Source organism: Gobio gobio (assembly GCF_949357685.1).
Source record: "Gobio gobio genome assembly, chromosome: 15".
Classification (NCBI taxonomy): Eukaryota; Metazoa; Chordata; class Actinopteri; order Cypriniformes; family Gobionidae; genus Gobio; species Gobio gobio.
In genome coordinates this window covers 9,803,927-9,816,611 of record NC_137108.1, presented here as the reverse complement: position 1 = coordinate 9,816,611, position 12,685 = coordinate 9,803,927, and the positions used below count along the sequence as shown (strand labels likewise).

Below are 12,685 nucleotides of genomic sequence, written 5' to 3'. Positions count from 1 at the left end.
CCCGGGTTCAAGTCCCGCTTGGAGCAGGGCAGTTCGAACAGGAGGGGCAACACGTACACAGTGCTGTTTTATCATATATGAATCTTTAGGACTAACACCACCACACAGAAACAGATTTTAGTTCTACTTAAAGCCACAATATGTCATTTTTTCGCCGCTAATTCAAAACAAAGGCATGGCTTGATGACGCCTTGATTTCGCAGAGCTTTTATTATGCTGCAGACGGCCGCTGTTTTATCATATTAGATACATTATTTGAGTGTGTTGAAAGTTATGTTATAATGCTACTCTGTGCGTTCGCTCCGCAGCTATATGAGACACTTGTTCACACTGCGGTAAGCTAGAGCGATATTAGGCATGGTAAAACATGGTATGCGGTAAATCATAAAAACAAGATTTAAACAATAAAACTATTGAGCTATATAACAATGATTCGATTTCTGTTGATGAATGTATCCAAACAGTTGCTCACCTGTATAATAAAACACATAATATATTAAAGCATATTTGGTGTTTCCATGGTTTCTACAAAATAAAATGTAAATCAAAAGTATTGTGCCTTTTCAGTGCAAACATTTCTAAAACTTAAGAAAAATACAGTTAAGAAAAAAGCTAAAAATGACAAGCACATAACACAATTACAAAAACTTAAAACAAAATTAAAATAAAAAATGAACGTATAAAAACAAAAACTATTGAAAATATTAAGAAATACTATAATTGTCATGATCCCAGCCTGTGTTCCCCCTCTCGTGTGTGAGGACTTTTGTTATTTCCTGTCTTGTGCCATGTTTTGTAGTTCTTTGTAGTTTTTCATGTTGATTAGTCTCCCCAGGTGTGTCTTGTTAACTTGTTAAGCTTGTTTGCCCCTGTGTATTTAAACCTCTGTGCTTCAGCTGTTAGCTGTCGGTCGTTGTTTGTGCAAGTCTCTGTGTAAACTGTTGAGTTCCTGTTTTTCCCTTGTCTGGATTATGTCTCTGGTTCCCCCTTATGGATTATGTTCCTGTCTCTGTTTTAGATTATAGTTTATTTTTTATAAACTGTTACTGTTACTTGGATTCTCACCTCTCCTCATCAAAAAAAGTCAAATGTGCCAGCTCAATAAAGTCCATGATGTAGGGGAGAGCGGGGCACAACCTAACGCTTTTTGACTTTCTCTGTTTGTGTAAATCCACTTGGGGTTCAGAGTATTTATTTTTCCCCTAATTAATTTCACACGTCTAGTACAATTATGTGGTTATGTTTCATTCAGTGTATACTTTTTTTCTTGATTTACCCCGAAAGAATGGAAATGAAATGTGACAACATGCCCCATAGGTGGGGTACATTGTAACATGACCAAATGACAGCTTAAAATGTTATCTGATATAATAAAAAAAAAAATCCATGACAAACTAAAATATTTTGTGAATAAAATACAATTATTAACTTTTTTGAATAAAAATACTGGCATTTAATCATAAAAAATAAACACATTTTTGAGTTTGACAAAAAAACACCTCAAAACACAGCTATACAGCATAGTTAAAAACATAATAATAATAATGAATCATTTCTGAACATTGACTCACAGTCTTTATTCACATTTTTCTAATGGTTTCTCAATAGAATTCATAAAAGTATAGAGTATAATAGCATATTTCTAATAGGGGCTCATTGTAACGCAGTGTGACAACATGCCCCGCCTGCACAACTGGGATTTAAACCCTGACTCGTGTCTTCTGCTGGTTAGATCAGCATTAAAGAACTAAATATGTTAAATAACACATTATATTAAAATAATGTCAGATTTGTCTTATTTTAAACAAAAGTTCAGAAATAATTTTGATACCCAAATTCTCAAGATGGCTGTGTCATAAACTTTAAACATGGTGGCAGGGAGAACTACTGCTGTGACAGATATGATTTATTAGTCCCCCCCCCCCCCCCCCAAAACAGCTAGATCATCTTGTCGTGTCATTAATGTAGTGCACATACGAGTAATCATTTGAAGGGTATTGTTGTTTTATACACAGCGGAAATAGCTTGGATTTGACCGAAATTACAGAATCGGCAGAAAGCGGAAAGCATCGTAAATGTTTGGTTGTCAGTGCATGTGCATCTACATATAACTTCGGTAATAATACGATTTTCCCAATAAATAGGCGAGAATAAACCTGATGTCCTCCATTATTCCTGTTCATTCCAACAACAAAGCACTTGAATGCAACAAGCTCGTAATCACCACGTAGGAGATTTCTGATAGCACGTGAAGGCAGCATTAAACCATGTGTGTTACCACTAACCCCGCGTTAGGTTGTAACCGCTCTCCCCTACTCCTCAATAGGCCTGTCTCCCTGACGGAGATTGGATTCATTTTGGTCGGTCGTTCTCTGTAACGTGTTAGCAGGGATGAGGAGAGGTGCTGGAACTGAGAATCCAAGACATAAAACTGTTTGCATAGCAAAAATTACCCATAAAATAATATACTGCATACTGTTTAAAATGCTTATCATAATGTGTATGATTTGGCATGTTTCAAAAAAAATTGTAAGCCATATAGAATTGACAGTATAACTGAGCAGTATGTAGTGTGCAGTGCACTAGTACTTCATTGCCTTTGTCTCAGTGGAAAAGGAATGCTCTGGGAAAGCTCGGGTTGAACTCCGCACATGTGATAAATATTAGTGATTCTTTGTATCAACAAATAACTCTTTTCGGATGTAAAGAACTTATAAAAATATCTTGTGTGTGCTGTTGTGTACCACAGCTGGAGTGTGGAGGACTGGGGCATGTGCAGCCGCAGCTGTGGATCTGGAGAGCAGATCAGACTGGTGCGCTGTCTTCAGAAAACAGGCCCGGATCAAGTGGACACAGTGACTGATGACCAGTGTGCACAACCGGTGCCGTCTCGCAGACAGACCTGCAACACACACACCTGCCCACCGGTCTGGAGCACTAGACCCTGGTCTCAGGTGATCAATCATTCAACTCTGTGACAATCAACAATGCATCATATGTCTACATATATCAGCTTCCTATTTAGAGTGACAAATGCTCTACGTAGCAAAATGTGGCTTGATACTCTAAGCATGAAAATGACAACGCACACAAAAAATATTGTTTAAAATTATAAAGAATTTTCTTCAAATAACAGCCAGTAAAGCCTTCTATTATTTTCTGGGTCACACTTTCGAGTTGTCAGAAATACTGGTTAACCTAGGATTTTTTTCTCATTAAGGCCATGTGTCCACCAAAGCGTTTTTTTGTGGCTGGCTGGCGTATTCAATTGTTTTCAATGGGAACGGCGCGTTTTTAGGTCGCCATTTTTTACTGGTTGCCAAGAGTTGAAGAATGTTCAAATTTTAGTAAAACGCAGCGCTCATCATGGTCACTTTTCACCCAGCCATCCAATCAGAGTGGAGGAGGGGACAAATACAACATAGACCAACCGCCACATTCTACTTGCACAACTTCAACAACGGATGAAAACAAGCAGTATAATAAGGGAACAAAATAATTTAAAACAAGAGCCAGAGCAAATACTTTACATTGTATCAGCATTTTTATATAGAATCAATACAGAAACAAACTGTGAAATGAGATACTAGTAACACGTCTGTGGATATTCAGTATCATAACAAGCAAAGAGTCTCAACTGAAAAAAACGCTGCGCTGCCAAAACGCTCTCAAGCGCCCACAGAGAGACATTTTCAGCAGAGCGCCTAGCGTTTTCAGCTGGATACATACGCTTTGGTGGACACGCGGCCTTAGAGTCATGAACATGCCTGCAAAGTTTTAATGCTCTGAGATTTTTGTGGAATGTGTGTGTGGAATTTCTATTGCAATTGTGATGTTAGCGGGTTCATTTGACCCCCAAATTTCATGGTTAAAAGCAGTTCTAGTCATTTATTAGTTGTGGTTCATGGTTTCCAATGAGTTATCACTTGTTCCCTGTTCTGTTGATCATCGTCTTCCAGTGTATTTATTAAAGTCTTGTGTTATCGTTCACAAAAAGACAAGATTTATCCGCAAATATTGACACACCGCTGTCCACCTCCTTCTGCTGGAACAGGGGGATCGCTTCCCCATGCCAGCATAGGAGTGAGAGCCAGAGCCCACCACTGAATTGGAGCCGAGCCAACCTACGAAGATCGAGCCCCAGTGATTGCCAGAGGCTTTTTTCGTCCCAGAGCCTGAGCCCAATGCAGAGTCTTTACAGGTGTGCGAGCAGGCAACAGCATCCATCACGCAGGGCATTTTAGTGGAGTTTGAGGGAATGAATTGGAGCCCTGTCCACACTTTCAAGGCTGGGTCTCAACAAAGGTGATTGCTGGTCTTCAGTCACCACTGGTCCCATCCAGTTCCAAGTTGTCTAAGTCATCGCTAGATAAGCCCAGCTCCAAATCATTACTGGATAAGCCCAGCTCAGAGTCATCCCTGGTTGGGCCCAACTGCAAGTCGTATTTGTCGTCCAACACCTTGGCTTCATCGTCCAGTTCTGGGTCTCCTTTGTGGCGGATGCCCCATCCGGCCTCCCTCTCCCTTCTCCAATATTCCTCAGCCCCATCTCTGCTGTCTCCCTTCAGCCCTTTGGCTCCTCCAGTAGTTCCACTTGGCTGTGCGGATCAGCCTGGGACTTCCCAGCCATCAGCCTCACTTTGGCCTGTGGATCCCTCAGCTCCACCTCTAGCCTCCTGGCCCCGGACTCCACCTCGGACCATTGGCTGCACCTTGGTTCAGCCTTCCCTCAGCTCCACCGTGGACTGTCATCTCTTGCTCTACCTCCTCCTTCCCTCCGGTTCCACCATTGTCAACACTCCAACTATTTCCGCCCTGGTCTGCCAAGCCCTCAGCTCCTGCTCGGTCATGCCCGCCTGCAACTCCACCGTAGCCCTGAGTCATCCTGAGACTTCGGCTCCACCTGGGTCTCCAACTCCACAGTCTCCACCTCAGTCAATCGTCTCCCTGGTTCCACCCGCCCTCTACACCAAGGCTCCACCATGGCTCCTCCCTCCATCGGCTCCTGCATGGACCTTCATCCTGTCATGGCTCTGCGTCATCCTTCTGCTCCTCCCGTCTCTGCTCTGGTTCCTCCTGTCTCTGTCTTGGCTCCTCCCACCATCATCTCCTCCCTGGTCGCCGTCGTCTCATTGGTGTCTTTCTCTGTCTGCTACTTATCCTCCTAGAAAAGCTCTCTCCATCCTAGATTTTACTATGAATCCATATTATTGTTCATTCTGTGTAACGCATCATCTTTGTATTTTACTATAACCCCTGACACTCTGAGGGTATTTACATTGATGCATTTTGCAGATGCTTTTATAAATTTTTTTTAAATGTAAGCTGCATTGAAGGCGCACATTTTTCATGTTCATGCATGTGAATTTTGCTAGGGATTGAACCCATGATTTTGGATACTCTATTTGAGCTTCAAGAAAAAGCACAAACACACACACACACACATAGACATAAGGGTCAACATAGGCTCGCTGTGAATAGTGCATTTTGATGGTTGTATCCATAACTGAATACTTTTACTGTGCATCCACTGGCCAACAGAACGTAAACATGACAATGCCCCTTTAATTCTACAGGGTTAAAACTTCACAGAGGAACATTGTCTTACATTATAAGTGGCTTTTTTTCCCAGTGTTCTCGTAAATGTGGGAAGGGAGTGATGAAGAGAGCGGTGGCGTGTGTGAGCAGTGACTCCAGTTCTTACATCCGCGTGCTGCCGGACGCTTCCTGTGCCGCTCTACCCAAACCCAGCAGCCAAGAGACCTGCATGATCAAACGCTGTCACAAACAACGCAAGGCCCAGTGGTTCGTCTCCACCTGGCAACCGGTAAAACCCTCTGCAGGATACTTGAACTGTATTATGATAGAGTGGGGTTGTGGAGTAGTGATAAAGCCTATATTTAAAGTAATTACCAAATGGTTGTGAGTTCATACCCCATGGGTGATGCATGACCTTTCAGCATTATGAGGCAGACATTTATAGGAATGTTCACTCAGAGAGGTAATTTTCATTATTTACTCATCCTCAGGTTATTCAAAACATGCATGCTGTTTTTTCTATGTTTTCGGACACTTAAATGAATGTTAATTGCAATCAAATGCGTGTATTGTTTAAATTTGTACCCTTTTCCACCAGCATGAACCTGGTGCTAGTTTAGAGCCAGTGCTAGTGCCGGTTCGGAGTTGGTTCGACTGACGAGCCTTCTGAGAACCGGTTTGTCTTTCCACATGCTAGAGAGCCTCCACAGAGCCAGTCTTACATCACTGTATACATCTCATCTTTCTCAGCAACGCTAGTGAGGCAGCGGGAAACACAAACACACCAGACTTGATGGAGATGCATCGGCGCTGCGCAGACCGATCAGCGGATGATATCAAATTACCGCATGAGCGATTCAAAAGCATAAGGAGTCGTATGCTCTCGTTGGACTTTGATGTCATACGGCGATCGGTCTGCCCAGCGCTGATGCATCTCGAACAAGCCTCGCATCAACAATGACGAACGTTGTGTTACTATGCACATGGCTTTATGATCCTACATCGGCATCAAAACACAGCGAACGCATTCGTGCAGCTCGCCGTAAATTGTATAGACAGAGATTACAAACGAGCAGCTATTAGCTCGATTAGCTGCTATTTCCAAAATGGCGGTCACAAGTTTGTGTTCGTCTTGTTGGTCAGTAACCCCGCCCCCAGCCCCTGACACAAGCGGTTCTTACTTCTAGATCAGCAATGTTTTGGTGCTACTTAAAGGCCCACTGAAATCAAAATAAAGTTTTTTTAGCTTTTAGTATGATTATCTTAGCCTTAAGGTTATGAATAAGCTGGTTTGTTCCAAAACAATGACAAAATTAGCATTTAGAAGATATAAGCATTCAAAACTTAGTCTCTCACTTCCATTAAAACGAATCATAGATTTTGATGACATCATCGCAGACTTCACCTTCTCATCAAATCTTCTGTCCAATCAAATGCGCTCTAGCATCTGAAGTCCCGCCCCCTGCATTATAAATAGACCCTGAACTGCGTCTGAAAACAGTCAGTTGTTCACGCATTTACTATTTTCTACATGGTGAACGGCACATAGCACACTTTACAATCACCTAAAGGATTATTAGGAACACCTGTTCAATTTCTCATTAATGCAATTATCTAATCAACCAATCACATGGCAGTTGCTTCAATGCATTTAGGGTTGGGGTCCTGGTCAAGACAATCTCCTGAACTCCAAACTGAATGTCAGAATGGGAAAGAAAGGTGATTTAAGCAATTTTGAGCGTGGCATGGTTGTTGGTGCCAGACGGGCCGGTCTGAGTATTTCACAATCTGCTCAGTTACTGGGATTTTCATGCACAACCATTTCTAGGGTTTACAAAGAATGGTGTGAAAAGTGAAAAACATCCAGTATGCGGCAGTCCTGTGGGCGAAAATGCCTTGTTGATGCTAGAGGTCAGAGGAGAATGAGCCGACTGATTCAAGCTGATAGAAGAGCAACTTTGATTGAAATAACCACTCGTTACAACCGAGGTATGCAGCAAAGCATTTGTGAAGCCACAACACGCACAACCTTGAGGCGGATGGGCTACAACAGCAGAAGACCCCACCGGGTACCACTCATCTCCACTACAAATAGGAAAAAGAGGCTACATTTGCATGAGCTCAGCAAAATTGGACAGTTGAAGACTGGAAAAATGTTGCCTGGTCTGATGAGTCTCGATTTCTGTTGAGACATTCAGATGGTAGAGTCAGAATTTGGCGTAAAAAGAATGAGAACATGGATCCATCATGCCTTGTTACCACTGTGCAGGCTGGTGGTGGTGGTGTAATGGTGTGGGGGATGTTTTCTTGGCACACTTTAGGCCCCTTAGAGCCATTTAAATGCCACGGCCTACCTGAGCATTGTTTCTGACCATGTCCATCCCTTTATGACCACCATGTACCCATCCTCTGATGGCTACTTCCAGCAGGATAATGCACCATGTCACAAAGCTCGAATCATTTCAAATTGGTTTCTTGAACATGACAGTGAGTTCACTGTACTAAAATGGCCCCACAGTCACCAGATCTCAACCCAATAGAGCATCTTTGGGATGTGGTGGAACGGGAACTTCGTGCCCTGGATGTGCATCCCACAAATCTCCATCAACTGCAAGATGCTATCCTATCAATATGGGCCAACATTTCTAAAGAATGCTTTCAGCACCTTGTTGAATCAATGCCACATAGAATTAAGGCAGTTCTGAAGGCGAAAGGGGGTCAAACATAGTATTAGTATGGTGTTCCTAATAATCCTTTAGGTGAGTGTATATGCGATAGGAAACGATTCAGACTGGGTTCACGATAGTTTCACGCACACCACAGCAATGCACACACAGTCTAGAGCACAGGCGTTGACTACAGACACAAGAGCGCAGTGCGGATCAAATGCAAGAGTCGGCGCATATAACAAAACATATCGGACCCATTTAAATGCTGCACAGAATGCTGTATTTCAAAGAGATATTGAAGAGATTATGATGATAAACGGTTAGATTCAGAGGAAACTGGCTTTAAAAAAATAGAAAGGCTAGTCAAACTGTGGTAATAACGAAACGCTATTGGCTGTTTCAAAAAAGGGGAGGAGCTGCTAACAGCTGTCTAACAGCCGTTTTAGGGGAAATTACGTCAACACGTTGAATAATGCTGCGCGTTCTAAGGCACTTCAGTGGGCCTTTAAGAACCACTTTTCCTGGTTCAAAGCTGGTGCTTTGGGTGTCGAAAGACAAAGAACCGATTTGAAACTAGGCTCTGGCTCCAAACCAGCACTCAAACTGCCTTGGTGGAAAAGGGGTATTTGTTAAACATTACATTATACACTAATGTTACTAACCTTAAACCAAAACCTAACCCTATAATCAGTACACTGTAAAATCAATTTACAACCCCAAATCAGAAAAAGATTTCTAAATTTACTTTGACTTGTATTTCATTGCAGACAATATGAACACAAAATATTTCATGTTTTGTCTGGTCAACTTCATGTCATTTGTAAATATGCTTCCTTTCCTGTCATTCAGACCGGCAACACATTTCAAAAAAAGTTGGGACAGTAAAACATTTACCACTTTGTAATGTTGCAATTCCTTTTCACAACACTTAAAAGACGTTTAGGGACTGAAGGCACCAAGTGATGAAGTGTTTCAGGTGTAATTTTGTCCCATTCTTCCTGCAAACAAGTCTTAAGGTGGGCAACAGTACGGGTTTGCGCTTCAAAATGCGCCACACATTCTCTATTGGAGACAGGTCGGGTCTGCAGGCAGGCCAGTCAAGTACCCGTACCCTCTTCCTCCGCAGCCAGGACTTTGTAATGTGTGCAGAATGTGGTTTTGCATTGTCTTGTTGAAATATGCATGGACGTCCCTGGAAAAGATGTCTTCTTGAAGGCAGCATATTATGCTCCAAAATCTCTATGTACTTTTCAGCATTAATGGTGCCTTCACAGAAGTGCAAGTTACCTTTGCCAAGGGCACTGACACAACCCCATACCATGACAGACCCTGGCTTTTGGACTTGTTGCTGGTAACAGTCTGGATGATCCTTTTCTTCTTTGGTCTGGAGCACACGGCGTCCATTCCTCCCAAAAAATACCTCAAATACTGATTCATCTGACCACAGTACACGTTTCCCCTGTGTGATGGTCCATCCCAGATGCCTCCGAGCCCAGAGAAGTCGACAGCGCTTCTGGACACTGTTAACATACGGCTTCCTTTTGACACAGTACAGTTTTAACTGGCAGTTGTAGATGTAACTACGTATTGTGGTACTTGACAAAGGTTTGCAGAAGTACTCCTGAGCCCATGTGGTGATATCGCTTATAGATGAATGACGATTCTTGATGCAGTGCCGCCTGAGGGATCGGAGATCACGGTTGTTCAGCTTAGGCTTGCGCCCTTGTCCTTTACGCACTGAAATTCCTCCAGATTCCTTGAATCTTTTAATTATGTTATGCACTGTTGAATGTGAAATATCCAAATCTCTTTCTATCTTTCTTTGAGGAACATTTCAATAATTTTCTCACGTATTTGTTGGCAAACTGGCGATCCTCGGCCCATCTTTGCTTCTAAAGGATTAGACCTTTCTTGGATGCTGCTTTTGTACCAAATCATAATTACAATCACCTGTTGACATCACCTGTTTCAAATCACATCATTATTTAACCATTTTACCTCATTACTAGCCCTAAATTGCTCCTGTCCCAACTTTTTTTTAAATGTGTTGCAGGTCTGAATGACAGGTAAGGATGCATATTTACAAATGACATGAAGTTGACCAGACAAAACATGAAATATTTTGTGTTCATATTGTCTGCAATGAAATACAAGTCAAAGTAAATTTAGAAATCACTTCTTTTTTTTTTCTTTTTTTTGCGTTTTCCATACTGTCCCAACTTTTTCTGATTTGGGGTTGTAATTCACTGTTTCACCAATTGATTTGTCCAATGTACATGAAATGACAAAAACATATTTTGAAGTAAAACTCAAAAAGCCTGTGAAAAAAAGAAACAAAATATATTAAATTGAGATTTTACAGTCTACATGTTGTTAATTGATATTACTCCGTACATAAATGTGTAATTACACTGTAACTAAGGCATCATAAAATACAGCGTAATTATTAAAACATTATTTAAAATGAATTCAAAAGTACTTTAAGTTAAATACTTTTTAAAAGTGTATATGTATGTAAAGGTAAATATTATACTATCTACAAGTACAGTTTATATATATATATATATATATTAAGGTTTGAAGTACACTACAAGTGGACATTAAGTACAATTAAGCACACTTGTTTTTCACAATGAAAAGGACAGTTTGCTGCTTTAGGCTCAGTAATGCACAGGTGTGTGTTTGGGTTGAATGATGGCTGTGATATTCTCTCTTTCTCTCTGCAGTGTTCAGTGTCATGTGGAAAGGGGCTTCAGCTGCGTGTCGTGAAGTGCACAGAGAAGGATGTGGCGGGAAAGTATAGAGAACTGTCACCCAAAAAGTGTCAGCATGTGCCCAAACCCTCCTCGGAGCTCCAGAGAACCTGTATCCTGCCAGACTGTCCCGTCCTCTCTCCTCACAGCAGACCAGACTGGTACTCCTCACCATGGTCTCAGGTGGGCCTTCCCTCATCCTACACTAACACCACCCATCATGAGCTCATCAGGAAGTGTGGGATGCTTGATTTTGATCTTGGCATGCCGTGTTTTGTGTTTGTCTGCAGTGTACGGTGACGTGTGGTGGAGGGGTTCAGGTGCGCTCCGTGCAGTGTCTGGTTCATGGGCGTCCCTCCTCTGGGTGTGTCCTGCAGATGAAGCCAGTGATGTCCCAGGCCTGTAACACTGCATTCTGCCCCCAGCCAGAGAAGAAAGGTCTGTCGTGAGCTATGATATTATTACACCATGTACTAATGCGCCTCATTGAACAGAGTTATATGATAAAAAATATTTTGAGGAAAAAAATTGTTTTAATTATTTTGCATGTCAGTAAATTATAATAATTATAAACATCATGATTTTTTTGTAGTTAATATGATTAAAAATGTTTAATTTGCTGATTTTGTGTGTGTATAGTATATAAAGTACTAAAATGATAATAAATTAATGCTAAAAATAAATAATAAAAATGACAAACGTTCATAAAACTACTAAACTTAAATAAAAAAATATACAAATAAAACCTATAAAATAGTATAATAGTATATAAATAAAATGACTCTTTTGCTGTCTTATTACAAATTAATTATATTAATTAAGGAATATAATAGTGCCCAAACCCTTTTATGTGCGGTTTGTGTACAGTTTGACCATTTCATCTCCTATTTGGAAAGAAATAACGAGAAAGAAAAAGACAACTTGTTTTTTTCCCCCACTTTGTTTAAAGGGTTAGTTCACCCAAATATTAAAGTTCTGCCACCATTTACTCACCCTCATGTCGCTCCATAAGACTTTAGTCACTTTTCGTCTTCGAAACACAGATGAAGATATTTTTAATTATATCTGAGAGATTTCTGTCCCTCCATTGACAGTCTTCATAAAAAAGTTCATAAAGAGATCATAATACTAATCCATATGAATTGAGCGGTTTAGTCCAAATTTCCTGAAGAGATTTGATCGCTTTATATGATGAACAGAACATTCATCAATACATCAGTTGTAGTACATGGAAGCACATTTGAGCTTCCACAAGAACCAATGAGATTCATTCTCGTGTTACACAGTACGTTTGAGCTTCAGAGAGAACCAATGAGGTTCATGCTTGTGTTACAAGGCACATTTGAGCTTCAGAGAGAACCAATGAGGTTCATTCTTGTATTACACAGCACGTTTGACCTTCCACAAGAATCAATGAGATTAATTCTCATGTTACACAGTACGTTTGAGCTTCCTCAAGAAGCAATGAGGTTAATTCTTGTGTTACGCAGCACGTTTGAGCTTCAGCAAGAACCAATGAGGTTCATTCTTGTGTTACACAGTACATTTGAGCTTCAGAGAGAACCAATCAAGTTCATTCTCGTGTTACGCAGCACGTTTGAGCTTCCACAAGAATCAATGAGGATCATTCTTGTGTTACGCTGCACATTTAAGCTTCCACAAGAACCAATGATATTCATTCTGGTGTTACACAGTACGTTTGACCTTCCACAAGAACCAATGAGG

The 12,685-nt window shown here is 41.1% G+C and overlaps 1 protein-coding gene across 1 annotated transcript in view; it reads left to right on the top strand.

The window, feature by feature from the left end:
• adamts16 (ADAM metallopeptidase with thrombospondin type 1 motif, 16) overlaps nucleotides 1-12,685 on the top strand; it is a 125,109-nt gene that overhangs the window by 110,109 nt on the left and 2,315 nt on the right. The window contains exons 19-22 of the mRNA XM_079837961.1: nucleotides 2,750-2,954; nucleotides 5,633-5,827; nucleotides 10,934-11,143; nucleotides 11,251-11,398. Of these exons, the coding sequence (XP_079694087.1) occupies nucleotides 2,750-2,954; nucleotides 5,633-5,827; nucleotides 10,934-11,143; nucleotides 11,251-11,398 (758 nt within the window). The remainder of the gene's footprint in view (nucleotides 1-2,749; nucleotides 2,955-5,632; nucleotides 5,828-10,933; nucleotides 11,144-11,250; nucleotides 11,399-12,685) is intronic.